Source organism: Bos grunniens, chromosome 4 (assembly GCF_055505025.1).
Source record: "Bos grunniens cultivar Pamir isolate PY7600 chromosome 4, Bosgru_T2T1.0, whole genome shotgun sequence".
NCBI lineage: Eukaryota > Metazoa > Chordata > Mammalia > Artiodactyla > Bovidae > Bos > Bos grunniens.
This window is the reverse complement of record NC_141168.1, coordinates 108,339,762-108,360,197: the sequence shown is the minus strand read 5'-3', so window position 1 is coordinate 108,360,197 and position 20,436 is coordinate 108,339,762. Positions and strand designations below refer to the sequence as shown.

Genomic DNA, 20,436 nt, shown 5'->3' with positions numbered 1-20,436 from the left:
TAAGTCCCAGGAAGGTGTGCCTGGGAGGAGAAGTTTCAATGTCAAGGACATGATAGAGTATGCCCCCTAAGTGGAAGACAAGTCGTGGCACACAACACTGATGGGGAATCTTTTTGGATTCTCGAATCAGATTTACATAGCATTTGTGTACCTCTGAGCAATGAATTAATAGGTAATACAGAAATCTGCCCAGAGCAGATTAAGAGGAGATTTTCCAGATGGTCTAGACCACAAGGTTTCCCAGACAGCCTCTGAGCTTGTCTGATGGACGCACTGATCTGATAGTGTCCACGATGCAGGAAGCAGGCCAATATGTTATCAAGACACTCTGCTAAGCCTTGAAAGTAGTGTTACCACAGGAGATCCTGGGGTTTTGGAGCTACTTCATGTCATCATCAGCAGGCAACTGTTCTCTTTTTGAGCAACAACTCCTGGCATGCTTCTAAAACCAAATATGTGATTACAGAGTCAGGGTAAATATGCAGTCTGGGCGGCCCTTCATGAACTGTAGATCTGAACTGTCAGATCCAAAGAACCACGTTTACCCTACAACACTCCAAGAAGCAGTATATGAAAGAATAAGCTTTACGGGCCACAATGCTATTTAAGTAAATGTGTTACTTACTTGGAACACAAAAGCATACATTCATATATTACAGGAAGTGCTTAATAAAAATCTCATTAAATAAAGAATAAATAGGTGAACCTGTTCCTAGCAATAAAAGATTCCTACTTATACAGGAGGCTATCAAATAGTTTCTGAAGTAAATTTTGCCACACATCAGGCTTCATTAATAATATTTATTTTAAAGATCACTTTTTATCGTAACAAATATAAAGTCATCAATGTTTTACAAATTGTCAAAAATGCCTTAAGTACAAAAAAAATTAGTAAAATGAATGTTATATTGTATATTATTTGGTATATACTTAATACTGTCAACATGCATACCATATGTCAGAAAAGCTCATGCATTATTGGAAGAGAGAAAAAAATAAAAGTGCTATATTAAGACTTCCCAGGTGGCTTAAGTGGTAAAGAATCCACTTGCAATGCAGGAGATATGGGTTCAATTCCTGGGTCAGGAAGATTTCCTGGAGGAGGGTATGGCAACCCACTCCAGTATTCTTGCCTGGAAAACCCCATGGACAGAGGAACCTGGTGGGCTACATTCCATGGGGTCCCAAAGAGTTGGACACAATTGAGTGACTGAGCACTCACACACGCAAAAGTGCTATATTATCTGATTACAAATTCATCGCTTCGGTTAGTTTTCTTTCTTCAGGAATACCATTTACCTGCAATATGTAAGAATGAATATGAGTATGAGTTAGACATGGACAACTTTTAGACTTTGAGCAAAACAAATTATAGCAAGGTGTAATTTTCTATCTTCTTAACATAATTATGTTGCATTATTTCTTTGCATTTGGTTTTCAACAACAACAAGAAAAAAAAGAGGAAAGTCTAAATTAGTCCTCTCCTTCCTGGAGAAGGAAAAGACTACCCACTCCAGTATTCTGTCCTAGACAATTCCATGGACTGTGTATAGTCCACGGGGTTGCAAAGAGTCGGACATGACTGAACAACTTTCACTCTTGGGTCAAACTTATAATGTTTTATATTTCTCAAAAGGTATGGTCTGAAAATTCCTCCCACAATAAACAAAAAGAATGGGTTCTGACTGTGGGATGTATGACTGCATTGTTTAATCACAGCTCTTTAGAAAAAATCATGTGGGTAGAAAGGACAGAGAAAATGAGAGAATCTGAAGGGATGTCAGAACTGATGGCTTCGGCTGCTCTAAATGGTATTACTACTTACTGTCAGCTCTTAACTGCTCTATTATCTGAGCCAGTGCGTAAGTGCAGGATTACAACCCCAGCAGTTAGTTCATTTCTTAAAGTTCTGATGATCTTTTAAGAGAAAACAACTAACTAAAGAAAACAAACTTCAAAATATACTCTCCATTGGCAAATTCCATAGAGGAAGCTCAAATAAAATATCTTGATATCCAAGAGACAAACACTGTGCTTAAATTACCTTCATAAAGAAAACTGTGATACCAACATAATGCTTTGAGGTACTTGCAAAAAGCAAATTATGTAAACCCTGCACAAATGTTGTTGCCTCCTCGTGATACTAAGATAACCAGGATGGAGGGACAGCAAAGTTGTGCCCCTGGAAATTTTGACACATCCATAGCACTGAATCTACACATGTGCACACAGAATGGAATAAAATTGATAAACAAACTTTATTTTTTCATTCAAATGAATAGAAAGGGAGTAAGGAGTGTAACGTGCCCATTTAGCTCTTCTCTCCAGGAGTCACAAGTCTATTTGGTGTTACATTTATCAGAGGAAGAAACACAACAATCTATCACAATTATAAAAGATGCTAGGGTGGTTTCTCTCCCTTTAGCATTTAGGTACTTTGGGGACTCACTGAAAACGAGAACAAGTCGAAAATAACCAAGAAGAGATGGTGCAATAATATACCCCAAATAACAGAAAAATAGAAGAAAACAAGAAGGTAATAGGCTATAGTGTTAACTAAAAAGGAGATGAAAGCTTTCCTGACTCAAGCAAAATGCTTGTTTCCCAAAACCTGTTTTAGAAAAATAACTTAGAAAATTAGGCTGAACAACCTAAAATCCCCCTAGGGAAATTCATTGGCTCTTATAACACTTGCTCAGGCATAAATTGTCTTTTAATTTGGAAATGGTGCCTATTACTAAAATGTAGCAAGCTAACAAGTCTACTTGCTAAGAATTTATGCAACTATTAAATAAATCTCTCTAACATCATATACTTAGGTTTCTTTATTTCCCCCAATGGGAGGGGAGAGAAGTAAAATCTAGATTTTGTATATATTCAAAAGAACTATTTACTATTTTTCTAGATATTATCTTCCTTCATTCCTTGTCTGAAATAATTAAGAAACAGAGGAAAGACATCTTAGGAGAGATTGAAGCCTATGAGGAAGAAGTTCTAGCATTTTCACTGTAGAAATACCCTTTTAAAATTTTATCTCTTGAAAAAAAGTCATGAAATTAGTGGTAGTAAGGACTCATTTATTTCTTTGCTCTTTAGGCACATTTATAGCAGTTTGTTCCTTCATCAATCACCTGAACACTCACACAATAGAATCACTGCATCAATATATTGAACAGTCTTGTTGAAACATGTTAACATTTAATTAAAACATAGCAATCAAAACTCTGGGGAAAATTCGTATAAACGTTATCTCATACTTAAAATCTGATGAACAACTTCATTATACTTGCCTCAAATCTTTGAAAAGTTGTCAAACGAAAATCTCCTTAAATTCCCCGAAAGCATTAATAGAGAAGATAATTTTTTGAATGAAAATATGCACAGATTTTCTATATGTGCCTAAAGTTTTAACGAGACTTACTTAATAGCTTCCCCACCACAATACCACTATTCATACTCAGAATTCCACATCCAACTTACAGTTTTAAAACTTCTCTTGCTTTTCCAAAAGAGCTACAAAGGCATTACTGGTTGCTTGGCAATTAGAACTAGGAATCAACCACTAATTAGAAGACAATCATGAATAAGTTATCTACTTGGTACAGAGATGAATGAAATAATTGGCTGTGGAATATTTTTAGGGACACTTGAAAGAAATAAACTTAAAGAAAGCAAGTCTTAGGGAAACAGGGAGAATTGTCCGCCATCTTGTTATTGGTCATGTTATAACAGCTTTTTAAAGCTGCATTAAAACCAGGCCAACCATTTCTCCTTTATCCCCCTGAAGCCTCACTGATTAGCCACAATGGTTTTCTTTTGTAAGAGTCAGTTTCAAGCTGCTCACTTACTGAGACAAATCCTGGAAGCATCCAAGCTAAGAATCTTTCATACCAAGGGGAAGAATAGGGAGCTTTGCTGAAGGAAGGGGATTTTATTCAGCCTTCCTTAATTAGACAGGACCTCCATGGATGCTTTTGCTTTAAGATCATTTACGCTGTGTTTATCACTCTGATGCCAATCTATGCAATAATCTAAGCTATTATCCTGAGGTTCTAACTCTGATTAAAGAATGACACGACTGTTTTGCCTTACTTGGTAGAGCTAAAGCTTCATAAATTATCTACTACTAAACAATCTTTTAATCTATTAGCTTCATTCATAAACATCAACTTACTATTTTTAGTACTCACCTGTAGTCTGCTGTTGGGGAATCTGAGTCTGATGTGGCAAGTTCCTAGAAATGATTAACATTTTTTAGTAAAACTGTTTTTATTCACATACATGTAAACAGAGAGCAGGCACATTAGAATGAAAAACTTCATAGCTAGAAAGGACCCCAGAAGTCATCTAATCCAGCACAAACATGGTCCCCCAACCCTCACAAGTTTATGGATGAGGAAACCGAGGTCTGAGAAAGATGAATAATAACAATATTTGATAAGATTCAGGGAGTTTCTGCTACCTGTTAAACTTTATCTCATGAGAACACAAGGAGGTAGGTATCAATATTATTTTTCCCAATTTACAGATGAGGAAGTAGGCCGAGGTTCAAGGCTACATAGCTAGGAAGTGGTAGATAAAGATGTGAACACAGGGACTCCTGGCTGTGTGCCTATAACCTGTACACTTTCAGATCCAGGTCTAGATCACATGTACACACTCACAGAACAACATGTATCACCATCTTCAGTCACTGTGCCAAGTCCGTGCTCCTCCCTCCAACTTCCAGGAAATGACACTGGCTATCCACCAGCTGGACAAGTCAAAAGTACAGAAATCCTCACTGACTCTCCCCCCTCATTCAGTCCCCATATCCAATCACTTGGGAACCCTTCATGAGTCTCCTCAGTCTCCTGTGAATCTGTTCACATCTCCCCATCTCTACTGCTGCCTTGGTGGAAGCCATCACCATTTCTCATTTGGGTTTTTGCAACTGGTCTGAATTGTTTCCTCATTCCCGTTCTTGTTTCCTCATCACTTACTGTGCACGTTGCAGCCAGACGATCCTCCAAGGCACAAATCTGACTATGTCATTCAAATGAACACATTTCATTATTTCCTTATACCTACCTGTGAATTAAGTTTCAAGTTTCTTAGTGTGGTGCAGAAGTCCAACCCAACATACCTAGCTCCTATATGGAGCCCTCCCTGCACTGCTTGAAACGGAACCACCACCACCATGGCCTCTGTGACCTCTTGCCGCCAACTAGCCCTCATTTATCCTTGCAAACTCAACCCAAAATTTGTTAGAGTGGCCTCTTGTTACTCCCATAATTTAAAGTATCCCACAAGGAATGTTAATTAAAATATTTAACTTATTACTTTTAATTTAGAAAGTAACATCTCAAGTACCACCTCTTCTATGCCTCTGTCCTCTCCAGGCATTCCTTCCCCAATTAGGTTACCATTCAGCATGCTTTCATATACATGTTCTCACTGTACTTCTCCTCACTTAATATTTAATTGCCCCAAAGTGCCTTAACAATAAGAATGTTCCTATTTTGTATAGTACCCCTAGCAGTAAGCATACAACGTTTGAATGAACACATACAAAAATGAAGATACTTAAAAAGATTAATGTAACGTGCATGTTCACTGACACACATTCACCCACTCATTTTCATATTTTGATATGAAAACTAGTTTACAAAAATGTACAGTTTAGATTCCGTGTAGAAGAAATTCTAGGAGTCAATAGGGCTTAGATTTTAAGCCAGGGATTTTCAAGGTTTTTTTGTTTCTCTTCAGGAATGGAATTCCTTTTAATTGAAATCTTAAGCAGAACTCTTGATGTACAAAAGAGATAAATGTGAGGTTGCCTGGGTTGAAACAAGGGAGCCAGGAATGCCGTCTCCTTTGTTTCCTTTGCCTCTCATGCTGGCCCCTAAGGCATTTTAAAGAAACCTCCGAGAAACAGAGTTTGAAAACCACTGATCTGAATCATTTCAGCCAGGCAAATATTATGCTCCAAATACAAGGGCCTAAACTGGAAAACAGGACATGCTAGTTAAACATTGTTTAAACTCTTAAACTAATCCATAGGAATGTTAATGACCTCAAGTGATTTTTTTTTTTTTAAATTTCTATTCTATTTAAAAGATATGGTTAAGGAAATAAAATCAAATTTAATTTAGTTTGAAAAAGTTACTTTATAATTCATCTCAATAATCACATTCTTTTTTTTTTTTTTTTTTTTGCTATTACCTATCAGCCCTATTTATCCTTGTGAGGTCTCAAGGAGTATTTTTCTTTGTTTATTCTTTCAGTACTTCACAAAATGTATTTGTAAATGCTTTTGATCACAAAAGTAAAAAGATGAATTTACAAATCACGGAAAGGACATTAAGTTATAGATTTAAAGATGGAAGAACAAACATCTTTACTACCAAAGTCAAAAATGTAATTTCATTGGCATTTGGGGAGGGGATATTTGCCCCTTCAAGAGGAAACAAGAGTTTTGTTTTAACATCTTAGGTACAACTAACTTTGGGTCTATTCTACATTGGAAACAAATACAATATACCTTACACACACACACACACACACACACACACACGCATCCTCATTTCCTATCATCTCTAGCTCTATTTAGCCTATTGATGGATTAAATCAATACATTTTGACAAAACAGAGACACCAAATAGGACAAAGAAAATCTCAAAAACCCTAGATAAAGATAACCAAACTCAGAAATCAAGCTGTGAATGACGTGGCTGCCGCCCACTCCCACCCCACACACTGGTCAGCCCTCTTACCCTTCTGTGGAACACAGTTTTCAAATCATAGATCTGAGTCGATCTATACCCTGTAATTTCTTCTCTAGCCATCATTTTTTCCCCCTCTTCTGCTACAACTTTCTAAATAGCTATGGGGTTGGTTAGGTTTGAAGAGAACTGATTAGTTGAGAAAGTGCCACACACAAATAAGCAAAAAATTGAGAGAAGTATGAGCAACTGTGTGTGCTACATTGGTTTAGAGATTTAAAAGTATCTGCAGCGTGTGTCCCAGTTGGTTAACGATGTACATATGCTCCTTGCAACTTCAACGGAAACTGACATGAGTTGCATATGTATAAGCACAGTGTGTACAAAAAGGTGCTCAACAAAAAATTTGTGGAGATTCAACCTCCTCTGTCTCCAAGGTGTATACACACACCTGATTTTGTGGTTGTCCAAACTTGTGGCTACGTGTGAGCCTGTGAGTGTTAATATACCTATGATGGGCATATTTGAAGTACGTATTTCATTTAAAGGCGGAAGGGATACCTCATAAGAGCGCTGCTTAAGGCATACTGAAAAAATGCCCCACTACTGACTTTGCTATAGCTGAGCAGAGAATGCAGTAAGAAAATGGAAACGTTTTCATCTTTGGTGAAAGCAGGTTGCTAAAGGCAATTAGACAGGAGAGTGGGGTCTGACTTCAAATAAAAGTCCTATAATCCTTCAAAGAAAGGACCTTTATAAAGTCATAAGACTATTTAGAATAATTAAGTTATTAAAGGACTAACAGAAAGATTATTATGGGTAAACTGAACTATGTAGAGAAAAGATTTACAAAAACTGTAATTCTCTGAATTATCAGCATTAATTATTTTCTATTTTACTACCATTAATTACAGGTATTTAAATAGAAAATTATGTAAATTAGCTATTGCACAAACTCTATCCTTTAAGATAGCAAAGGTAATAACTTGCAAATTAACAAATAAGTGATTTAGGGGGAGTACACAATCATTTATTATTTGTATAACCATTTTAAAGTAATTTGATGTTCTTGGATACCCCGTAGAGTTATTCTATGAGTAAGGTTGAGGATTATCAACTCATTATATTCCCACTTGCTTGAAGACCCAGAGCAAAGAAAGGTTAAGTGATTTCTATAAAAGCCACAGAATCTGTGCCAGAGTTGAAAACAAATGACATTAGTTTAGTTACGGGGAACACAAAACACTTCTCTTGTGAATTAGTATGGATTCATTTAACAATACGAAATAGTAACATCTTTGGGGCATTTCTCAATTATCAACAAAAACTGGTATTACCAAACCTTAAATTTTCTACAAATTCTTTTCTACAGAAATGCTGATTTGGGTCCTATGACTACTTTTACTAAGGAATCAAGTCATTATTTGGCTCAAAGAAGGAAGGAAGGACACAAAGAAATTGGAAACATCACCACAATTTTAAATTTCAAGATCTAATTTTAGTTAAAATCGATGTAGAATATACATGCAATACAAAGAAGAAAGGTGATATTTGTTTATTTTAGGTTTTTCCCTCCTACTTTTATAAAGCCAAAAGCAAGTCTACCACAAGTTTAAAATGGAGTCAAAATCACTAGAATCAAAACCCATCAGAGAGATATACTTATTGCTTTTAGTGTATCCTTGCTGAATTTTTTAAAAAGTCAATGGCTCTGACATATCCTAGGCTGCTTGACACTTCTTGTCAACAAGAAATTATTATCTTCATCTCCAGAAAGTCTCTTCAACTGATAATAACTTTTACTGAAACCTAATTTTTTATTTATGGAATTTTACCATGAAGTTGGTTCTCACTAGTACCCAAGGGAAGACAAATGGAAAAATACTTTAGGTAAAAGCAAAATGATTAGTTACTAAATATCTATAATTAGAAGACTTAATTCTACTTTTATACTGTTAATTTGTAAAAGATTAAACACAACCTACTTCCTGTTTTGAGGGAGACCCAATCACCCCAGATTAGGTGTTACGTTTAGCATAATGAATAAGGAAAATTTTGGTATAGCCAAGTAAAATCTTCCTGGAAAATGTCTGGATTACCTTCCCTTATCATTCCTTACATAAACTCTTCATTGAAGATGCCTCCCATGAAGGAAAAATCAACTGATATTGATGTTGGTATAAGAAAAAGATAAAGAGGAGGCAGATCTACCCCAAAAAAGACTGCATGATACATTATAAATTTAAGAATAAATCATTTTTTAGAAAATTGAATATTGGGGAGCCTTTGGTCAATGCTGTCCATAAAACTGCAAAGTGAGTACAATTTCCTGGGTGGTTTTTATCCTTTCAAGGTTTACCATTTCTCCATCCCATTAAGACATCATTTTCTAGTCATCACTCACCTCTCACTTCTCCACACCATCCCCTTCTGCAATTTAAGGGCGTGTGAAAGCAGAGAGGTTGATGGGCATAATAAACTCACGAAGCCCAACAGTCTAGACTGCCACATGTTCTTTCGCACAGACCCCTCAAGGGGAATTAGGAGAAACTGTTCCCCTCCCACCACCCTCAGCAGAAATGCCAGAAAACCCTAATCCTAAAATGGAAGCACTTCAAATATTTAAAAGCTGGGATTCCCAATTTTATTTTTCCTGCTCCACCATAATACACCCTAGAAGCAGGGCCCTGGGATCTGTATTGTTAAAGCCTCACAGGGGAGTGTGGCCTCAAACTTGGTTTGGGAATAACCAGGCTAGATTATCTCTCAATAGTCCTTTTAAGACCTAAAATTCTATGCCTTGGAATCTGACTTTCTTAATTTAAATTACTGTGTGTTAGTCGCTCAGTCATGTCTGACTCTTTGTGATCCCCATGGACTGTAGCCTGCCAGGCTTTTCTGTCCATGGGATTTCCCAGGCAAGAATACTGAAGTGGGTTGCCATTCCCTTCTTCAGAAGATCTTCCTGACCTAGGGATTGAAACCGGATCTCCTGCATTTCAGGCAGATTCTTTATCATCTGAGTCACCAGGGAAGCTCATAATTTAAATGAATATAAAAGCTTACCTATGGGGCCTGGCATGCTGCGATTCATGGGGTCGCAAAGAGTCGGACACGACTGAGCGACTGATCTGATCTGATGAGATACATCGTGTGTGCGAAGTCACGTCAGTCGTGTCTGACTCTTAGCAACCCTATGGACTGTATGTAGTCTGCCAGGCTCCTCTGTCCGTGGAATATCTCCAGGCGAGAATACTGGAGTGGGTTGCCATGCCCTCCTCCCGGGGATCTTCCTGACCCAGGGATCGAACCTGAGTCTCTTATGTCTCCTGCGTAGGCAGGCAGGTTCCTCACACATCAGTTAAAACTATATTATATTTTTGATATTATGTCTTTGGTAAGAAACATAACATCTAATCACAAAAATGATTCTTTGGGCAAAGAGAATTTACTCTTATTTTTAAGTTTTTTTTTTTTTTTTTTTTTATGTGCACAATTTTTAAAGTCTTTATTGAATTTGCCACAACATCGCTTCTGTTTCATGCTTTGGTTTTCTGGCCAAGAGGCATGTGGGATCTTAGCTTCCCAACCAGGGATCAAACTTGCACCCCTTGCACTGGAAGGGGGAGTCTTAACCACGGACCACCAGCAAAGTCCCTAAAGCAAACTGACTTTTAAGAATTACTTGAGAGTGTGCTTTCTAGCAATAAATTGTAGTAAGTCAGGAAACTGCTTTTAGTGGAAAAAATTCTTCCTATTAACAGTCACATATTCACTGAGCTACAAAGACAAGCTGTTAAACACAGATGTAAGAAGTCTGACTATACTTCAGGGTGGGGGACATTTTACAGAAGACCTGACCAGTGCTCCTCAAGACTGTCAAGGTCATGAGAAACAAGGAAAGTCTAAGACACTGCCTAGAGCAGAAGAGACTAAAGAGATATGCCGATTATTCTGTCCTAGACAGAATCTTGGAGAAGAAAAAGCTCATTGAGGGAAAAACTAGTGAAATCTGGGCTGGGGTGGGGGGGAACAGTCTGAAGTCTGGTTAATAGTAAAGCAGAAATGTTGGTTTCTTGGGCTTCCCAGTTGGTGCTGGTGGTAAAGAATCTGAGTGCCGATGCAGGATACATAGGAGATGCAGGTTGAATCCCAGGGTCAGGAAGAAGCCCTGGAGGAGGGCATGACAATCCACTCCAGTATTCCTGCCTGGAGAATTCTATGGACAGAGGAGCCTGTGGGCTACAAAGAGGTGGACGTGACTGAAGTGACATAGCACGCGTGCGATGTTGGTTTCTTAGTTGTGACACATGTATTATGGGACAGTAAGACGTTAACAACGGGAGAACTGTGGTGGGGGCACCTCTGAGAACTCTGTATTATCTCTGCAACTTTTCTGTACCTTTTAAATCAGTCCAGAATTAAAGTTTATTAACCAATAAAGACACTGGGGCTTCCTAGGTGATGCAAGTGGTAAAAAAAAGTCTGCCTGCCAATGCAGGAGACACAAGAGATGTGGGTTTGATCCCTGGGTCGGGAAGATCCCCTGGAGAAGAAAACGGCAAACCACTTCAGTATTTTTTGCCTGGAAGATTCCATGAACAGAGGAGTATGGTGAGCTACAGCCCATGGGATGGCAAAAGAGTCAGACACAGCTAAGCACACACACGAACAATAAAGACATTAGCAAACATCAAATAAATATGCTTTATATTTCTATACATGTAATAATTTTAAGCTCATCTGTGCTGTCTGTCTAATCTGAAAAGGAGAAGGAACAGAAAATAACTTCCTTTCTAGCAAGTCCCGTGTCTCTGGACCTGCTCCAGTTACCCTTTCTACTATCTGTTCAATCACATTGCCTGTAGCCTGAATCAGAAATCCTAGAGGTCAATGATCACAGCATCTATCGCTGACTTGCTATCAAGACTGGTAAATAATCTAATCCTGGTTTTGACCTGATTTAAAGTCTCTTATCCATACCTCAATTTTATTATCTGCCAATGATTAAACATTTTTTACTATCTAATTTAAGGGGCCAGTCTGGAGTCATATGAAGCCTTCTACCAAAAAGAAGGTTGTGTAATTGATAAGTGACAGTGGCAGCATCCCCATTACACAGCTTTCTCTAGACTGCAGTGCTACAAGCCTTGCTATACATCAGACTGACTTCTTTAAAAGACCCAAACAGGCTTCTATGCAGCTCTGAAGAAAAGCTTTGAATGTTCTTAAGCCTTGCTTAGAAGTCAACATAAACGTGCAACCCTATCTTATGCCTAAATATTTCTGATGTCAAATCTGAAGAATAAATACAAAATGATGTAGCTATCCACATTATGAACAATAAATTCAGTACAGTCAGTATGCCTATGTGAAGATGAAACTCATGCCCTTTTAGAAAAAGTTTAATAAATACCAGGCAGCTCTATCCAAGAATATACCTGGTTATCAAGTTCTGTAATGCCTCATCAAATATAATATCTCATTTTAACACTGAGAATTCAGTTTGATCCAAATGACCAAAATATTTATGTATGTGTGTACCTGAGCTGAAACAAACCTTCAAAAACAGGTTAGGAGCAAAAACTGAATTCGCATAAAGGACAATTGTGATGAACCCGATACAATAAATTCCCTATTTTCTGGCATGGTTGGAAAATGAGGTTAATCACATATTCTGGCTTATAGAGAGTTACCATAGAGACCATGCACATATTATCCATTTCCAAGAATAAAAGAAAGATAATATACACTCAACACCGAAACTACATCGAATGTAATTTAATTTTCCTCTGATGAGTCAGACGCACTTGATGATCTTGCAGTGGCTCAGAATAATCATTGTGAACATCATCAATTATCTATGTACCCTATTTATATAGAAGTGCTAGTTAATGGACTTTTTCCATTAGCAGAAATATGAATAATATAAAGGTTTTCTGGACTTAACAATACATGTATGGTCAAATTGTTGCAAGTTCAATAAAATAATCTATTGCATTTGCAAATAGGGAGATCTGATCAACATAATGACAGTCTTGATGGGGTTATGGAAGGACCAGGAAGATGCATTTATTTATAAACTAGACAGGAAATTTTATTTTATTGGGTGTTAGTAGCAACACTGTCAAATCCTAGTCACAGAGAATCAAAATAAAGCTTAAGGAGTTATCCTTATTCTCAACATATATAGTTAGAAAGCACATCTAAAAAATGACCCAGCCTTTTATCCTCCCTTAAAGTTTTACTGGCTTATTGTAAAGTCACATTCAATTTCCCCTATTAATTGTAATGAATATTCTTCTCTTCTAAAATTTGACAGCATTGTTATTTTGTCAGTAGAAGATTCCCAAACTTCGTTCTTTACCTCTTCTGATCCTTTCCCATGGATTCACAGGGCATATCAACACACTAAAGGCTCTGAGAACTCCCCCAGTTTAAACCAAAAAACAAAAAGTCCTGTTTATCAAATTTATGTGACTGCTTCTTTTTTGAAGATATATATCAACCTTTGAAGAACAGGTATTGACATTTACTAGCATTCTTAGGGAAAGAATGTGAGAAATGGAAACTTGAAAGAATTCTTCAATTCTTTTCAGTTTGAAAATGAACAATAAAGCTGTTCATAATTTCTCCTGTCATCTAAGAAAGACAGGAGAGATTGCAAAATTGTGAACTATTACAATATTCTTGGATACTGTAATATTCAACATTCTTGAATTTCCTAATTTTTCTCAACGGCTTCTAATAATCCTAAGAAAGAGGTTTCACAGTGACCCCACTAACCATTTGAGGACATAAAAATCCATCAGTTCTGTTCAGTACAACTCGATTTTGTGAAACTTTAATATTTATATCAATGATAGAATATTGTTTCCAAAACTCAAACTTTTAAACATATGCCATTTTCCCTACTTCTAATAGATTGAATCAGTTACTCACAGACACACACATACACACACGTACACACAAATACATACCTTGGCCTATTCAATAATAAGAGCATACTGCTAGAGGACTTCAGGAAAATATTCATAATACTTTTAAGAGTTTCATGCTCTACTGACTGAGCTAGCTAGGCATGCTTTCATAATACTTTTAGATTGGCAAAATCTTTTGATAAATTTATAGTTTGTCTATACTCCTCATATTAATCACTATTTAATCTTCAAATTACCACATGTCATTTACATGGCTGTAAAACAAGCATTTGCAAAGTAAAAATGTACCCAATATGCTGTTCAAATAAATCTCTAACCAGTAAGAGGTTACTTTTATATCCTATCCTAATATCTATGTGTGAGTATCTCTGTATGTATGTATGTCTGTGTGTTTGGGGGTGAGAGGGATAGATATATTCATTCTATTTACAAAAGTCAACTGAAAAAGAGAAGACTCTCAAAAGTAAACTGTGACTTCCTTAGGGAAACTGAATTTAACCCATTTTAACATATGTTTAAAAAAGCAAGAGTCGTGTTCTTCGAAGTAAATGACACTTTCACCTACAATTTCTTTACACTAAAACAGAGTTTCTAGATATATCATGGGTTCTCAGGAACAAATGGGCAATCTCCTCAACTAATTTCCTCTACACCTACCCCTTACAAAGGTGTCCTCCAAGCTTTCTGACCACAGTCCTTCTAGCACAACAGAGAAGGTCTGTACTAAAGTGTCTTTACAGCCAAAATTGGAACTATTCATTTTGATATATAAGAAAATCATTTTTAAAAAAACCCCAAACCTTAAAAACCCTGAGGCAAAAATTTAGATTAAATAGCTCTCTGGTAAGAACATTAAACAACAGGTTAACAGAACCAAATAATTCTAATAATAGCTTTAAAAAATAATCAATTTGCTATGCTTTAGGATATGCCTCTCTTTTCACAGTTAACTCATCTTTGAGCAAGCATATGTGAGTTCATTCATTGTGCTAACATTAAGGTGAATGTCATCTTGTTTAGACTAGTGAAGGAAAAAAAAAAATTTCCTCAAAGTAATTTTATGTATGTGCCGTGGGGTTAGGATCTACACTATCAGTGTTCTTTGGGTACTTTTCTCCTCCAGTTATAAACAAACAAACAAATGCAACCATAATGAAGAGCTCTGGTCTTGAAAGACATTAAGCAGATACATTCATGCATTAATAGTGACGATTCCAAGTGGACACTTACTGCTGCGTTTGCATCAACGGCATATTGGTGCTCTCATAATTGTCTGTGTGTAGAGGGGGTATGATTTCTCCAGTCACGGGGTGAAATACAGGAAGTGTGGACAGGGGCCATGCTATCTCTCTGTTCTTGGACATGTCACGAAGCTCTTTGGTAGATTTCTGAATAGCACTATGATGGACCAGTTGGATGCTAGGTCAAAAAGAAATAAAACAACACAGATTTAAAATCATATATTAGCTCCACAGATTATCAGTTTGAAAAAGTTACAAAATCTTTTTTTTTTTAAATAAGAAAACGTTATTGCACTTTGGGCATTCTACAAGTTATTTCAGAAAAAGATAAGTTTCACATACTTTTAACAACAAAACTGAAAATTAGAAACTAACTTTTAAATAAATGTTATTTCTCGTTAAACTAAGCTATAAAGCACTGTGTTAATATTACAGCCCTAGGTAGCAAACTACTATTCTATTTAATCTCTATGATTAATATAAAACTACCATAGCTTTTATACTGTTGCTTCTGATGGGGCATTTATACATACTCACATAAGTTTCATTTTATGGTAGGTTATTACTGTAGATTCAGGAATACGTGTATGAAAGGTCTTTTCATCTGTTCTCTGGTTTATAGAAATGCAGATTGGGAAATCACATAATATAAATGGCAAGTTAATATTCTGAACCTGAAATATTTTAGGTTTAATTTTTACCTATATAATCTTAGTTTTCACATCTTTTTTATTCTCTACCCCTCCTAAATTTCTCTATTTAGAAAGCAGCTTTCACATGTATGAAATAAACTATGAAAGATGATGAATGAAAAAAAAGCATGACACATGTATGGCGCGTGATGAGCAACTGAGACATGAGAAAGAAATGACAAGAAAATAACAGGAAAGAAGACACTTACTCTGGTGTTTGCATGTTTCTCTTTTCCCTAGAAACAAAACAAAATTTATGAATTAAATAATAGCATTGAAATTTGGAACATTAAGACTATATGCGCACAGATCTCGCATGAGGTGGAAATGCTGACATTGTTACTATTAAATGCAACCAGGCAGCATTTGCCAGCAGGTTTATGACATTACTTGGATGAATACACACACAGAAATGGAATACTGATGAGAAACACAGGAAAAAATGGGAAAAAATGGAGATTAAGCATCGAGCTCTTGGAAATAAATTCTATGACATAATGAAATCAGGCTACATGAAAAAATGAAAGACTTTGTTACTTGCTGCTTTATTAATATTTTATCATTTGCTTTGTCACCCTGACTTCCAGATAATCTCAGGAGGTTATTTTAATTGACACGGATGTCCTGAAAGCACTAACTATTCATGAAGTGAAGACTCATTGCTCAAATTATCATTTTATTTTCATTAATTTACTCCTAGGTTTATATATATCTACATAGGTACTTTTAAACATTTAGGTTGTACTGCCCTGCTTGACATCCAGAAAAATTGCAAGAAGAAATCTTAACCATCATTTCTGATCAAACTGAGACTGAGACAATTTATTTAAAGTGCAATTACCATGTCAATAGGTTCCACAGTCTCTGCTTACACAGGACGGCTTATATAACCAAAATAGCTAGCCTCAATTATCCTTGGGACTGTTTTGGCGGTATGAGTTTACATTTAGCCTTAATCATTTTTGAATATAATAATTACAACCTCTAGTTTACTAGACTCAAAACTATTTTAATTCATTTGAAAGGAATAAAGTACTGTAGTTTGACTTGAACAAAATTTCATTTACAAGGTGTTTTATGAGCTAAATGAAACTTGGGTTTTAATGGAATCTTATATATTATCTTAGCAGTTCTATACTTTTTTATTAGTGTTTTAAAGTACTCACACTCCTTCCCGTCGGCAGCACATGATATAAGCGAGTATTAGAAAAAGGACCAGTGCTACCGCCGAGGGCACAGCCAGGGTAACTAGGAAATCCGTGTAATAGTCTCTGCTTTTCAAAGAGTCAGAAGGGGGTTTGTACTCTCCACCATCGGGCAAAATCCCTTCTCCACGAATCACTTCCTGATAGGTGGACACTTGCTTTGTTTTATCAACCTGATACAAAAGAAGATAATTACACATGAAATTAATAGTTGCAAATATTATGACAGCTTAAGATCTAGACATACCAAGACAGACTAATTTCTAAAAAGCAACCTTTCCTGATTACTTTATCACCTTGAACTTGCAATTATTTATGGAAACTAGGAAGAAGTAATAAATGAAAGTTAACAAGTTAAAAGTTTATATTGGCCTTTCTAGGTCCTTCCTACAACATATATACATACATATATATGTACACAAAAAATGTGTACATGTGTATGATTGTTCTTTTTCACTTTACTTCCCCCAAAGCAAAAGTCCTCCACATGACTATGCATACTTCTTGTTTCTTAGTGACAAATCTCTAGTGCAGATGTCAACAAACCGTCAACTGACTGATAACCAGTATGCAGGCATGGTTTCTAAGGTTAGTGAAAGGGAGTCAAAAAAGAGAGGGAGAGAGATACTTTCTAAATGCTTACAACTTTGATCCTCTGCCATCCAGCAGACAGGAGTCATTTTTAGGAAAAATAAACTATTTTCCTTAAAAATAATTTAAGGAACATTCAATGCTATTGCTTCAGTAAATTCTATCCCAGGCACAAAAAATGTATAACACTTGTACTATATTAATTTACCTCCACACTAACTGAATTGCTTTCACTAAGCTGCATTTAATTATGCTAAGGGTTTTATTGAAGGACACAATAAAACAGCCATGTGAAATTTGTTACTACATTTGTTCCCTGCCTTAAAAAATATTGGGGAGAATTATCTGCAGCATTTTTCAGTATCCTCGCCCTTAAACACCACTTGAAGAATTTTGCTACTGATATAGTGCTAGGATATCTTTTGCCAAGGAATTGATGCTCTGCCTCCTTTAAGAATGAGAACTAAATAACAAATTAACTTCCTCATTTTACCAGGGACATTATGAAGCTTATTGTCAAACTTGACCTTAGGCTTTATGTTTTGGTAAAGTGCAGGTCCTGATTTTCCAGTTCTTTTATATTTGCTCTATTATGCTTATTTATCTGACTCTTATTTAAGCGTCTTGAAATCTTCTGTGGTAAGATGTAACCAATACATACATACATGCAAAAGAAAAAAACAAAAACTCCCAACCTTTCTTTTTATGCAGTCTCACCACAGAAAATGCAGTCTTCAAAGCATGTCATTTTTAAACCTTTAGAAATTAGATAATTTTCCTAACCATGAATAGTGTACAGCTCAAGCACAGGTAAAATGGCATCTCTAGGGCTCTCTGTCTGCTGCTTTGGTGAGAGGGATCTATTTAAGTTACGACTGCAGCCACTCCATCTTTTGTGCGCTTTTACGATTAGCACATGCCCAAAACATTGAGCTTTGCAAATTCAACATTCATTGAGTGGAACACGTAAACCACACAGCATCTGAATACTTTCACTGAGTTTGAGAAAACAGAGAAAGAGCATTATCTTCCTAAGGCACATGTGACGTGGAAAGAGGATGCTGGGGCACAGGGCGACGGGTGCGAAGTGCTTCAGTGTGAGCAGGGTGTTCCCCGTCCCGGATCTGGGACAGGCACCTGCAGCTGGTTTGCTAAGACATCACGTGACACTTGTGTTTGTGTGTCAATAACTTTGTTCAAATGTCAACTTTAAACTTAGACCTAACTCACCACCAATCATTAAGAGTGGACTGAAGTTAAATCTAAAGGTCACTAAAGGAGTAAACCAACATTCCTAGCTTCCAGAAAGGAGGATCAAAAATATAATAGAAATTATATGTACAATATCATATGTATCTGACATACATATGAAATCTTACTCACATGTTCCTAAGTCTTTGAGCATGCTAATTAAAAAGTGATTTGGAAAAATAATATTTAAGGGGTTCTGGGTAAGATTCTAACTTTCCTCTTCTTTTCCCTTATTCCTTGATCTTTCCCAACAATGAGTTTCCAGGACACAGAATCATAGCACACTTTTGCTTTAGTTTCAGATTTATCATTGCACTCCAGTCTCGCCTTCCAAAGTGGGACAAGGCAGCATATTTGAGGCTTCCTGCCCATGTTACACAGACTCCAAAACTTGACTTAGTAGCCACCTGGATGTCCGGGGGATCATTCAGACCACCTGCCAAGCTAATCCGGCCCCAACAACTAATCAAGAGTAGACTGAGTACAAAAGTGGAGGCACACTATCTTAAATGGAGGCACTGTCAACGGTCTCACCAAATCCCTAAAAGTCAAGGGAAGTCAACTGCAGTTAACAAAGTAAACCCAGGATTTGTTCCTAAAAGCAGTTCAGGTTTTAGTCAAATGCTATCTTCGGCCACATCACTTCTAGCTACAGTTGCAAAAACAAAATAAAAACTCACCAATGAAATTTTGCACCAGTCAATGTAAAATTGAGTACGGAATTTTTTGTCACATGTTATTACAGGCTCCATTTCTTGACTGCATCTCAATTGATTCTGAGGATTTTCAACTTCTCGTAAACAAGAAGAAAATGGGACGTCGGCACCAACCATGACATAAACGCTGCAAAAATGTGAAATTCTCAGGTTATCCTTTAAGAAAATTGGAAACACTGAAATAAATCTACCCTGAAAGCAGGATTTATCCTTTTGAATTGAGGGATTATCTAGAATCATCCCTAAGGTAGAGGCCTGGGCTTTTAAAGCAGTGATTCATGTAGGGGCTTCTTTCCATTCTTTCCTTTATTCAACCAATATTTACTGAGTGTTTTGGTGTACAGACACTCTCTTGACTTTGTTACTTCCTAAAAATTTTTTCACCCTGTATCATATTTTGATTAGATTTGATAGACTCCATTCAAAATATTCTTAAATTGTTTAAATAATATTATCACTAAGATAATTATCAGTAATAATTCTTCATCTAATTTCATTTTAATAAGATTGTGATATTACATCCTGAGGTGTGGAACTGCAGGCAGATCTATTCTTTCTAATAGTTCTATCTTTTAGGCTTTTCTACGGCACAGAGTCCCTACTGGTAGGTGCCTCAATACAAGGTCTCTAAATCTTTATCTAAGAAGCTGACGTAAGAGAAAAACTCCTGTTTAGTAAACACAAATTAGGCAAACAAAATTTATTTTCTTGATATGTATCTTGGCAACTAGGGGAACTCAATTTAATTGACCAATAAGAGTTTCACAATAAAAGAGAAGACAGATAATAGTGTTTAAGTCATCTTGGAGCAGCTTGAGCAGCTAGGAATTTCAAAGGTCTTTTCAAAAGAAAAGGGAAAACCAGAAGATTACTCTAAATAAATATTAGTTATTTTCTTAATGACAGTGCCATTATTACTTATAAAATGGAATAAACCCATCAAAATTCCTGCCATCTTTTTTACAGAAATTGACAAACTGATCCTAAAATTCATACGAAAATTCAAGTGACCCACACGCACACAAAATTCTTGAAAAAGAGAAACACAGTTGGAAGACTCACAATTACCGATTTCAAAACTGACTACTAAGCAGT

General features: G+C 36.4%; 1 protein-coding gene across 14 annotated transcripts in view; it reads right to left on the bottom strand.

The window, feature by feature from the left end:
- Positions 1–787: 787 nt before the first annotated feature.
- SGCE (sarcoglycan epsilon) overlaps positions 788–20,436 on the bottom strand; it is a 185,920-nt gene continuing 166,271 nt past the window's right edge. For 4 of the 14 annotated variants that reach the window (XM_086397835.1, XM_086397827.1, XM_086397834.1 and 1 more), the window contains 7 exons: positions 19,306–19,468; positions 16,745–16,956; positions 15,788–15,814; positions 14,876–15,064; positions 4,191–4,234; positions 3,291–3,325; positions 788–1,299 (listed from right to left, as the gene is read on the bottom strand). In XM_086397835.1, coding sequence (XP_086253961.1) covers positions 1,249–1,299; positions 3,291–3,325; positions 4,191–4,234; positions 14,876–15,064; positions 15,788–15,814; positions 16,745–16,956; positions 19,306–19,468 — 721 coding nt within the window. In that variant the 3' untranslated portion in view covers positions 788–1,248. Of the gene's footprint in view, positions 1,300–3,290; positions 3,326–4,190; positions 4,235–14,871; positions 15,065–15,787; positions 15,815–16,744; positions 16,957–19,305; positions 19,469–20,436 lie in introns of those variants that run through there. The other 10 variants (XM_086397838.1, XM_086397828.1, XM_086397832.1 and 7 more) reach the window with 4 other exon arrangements.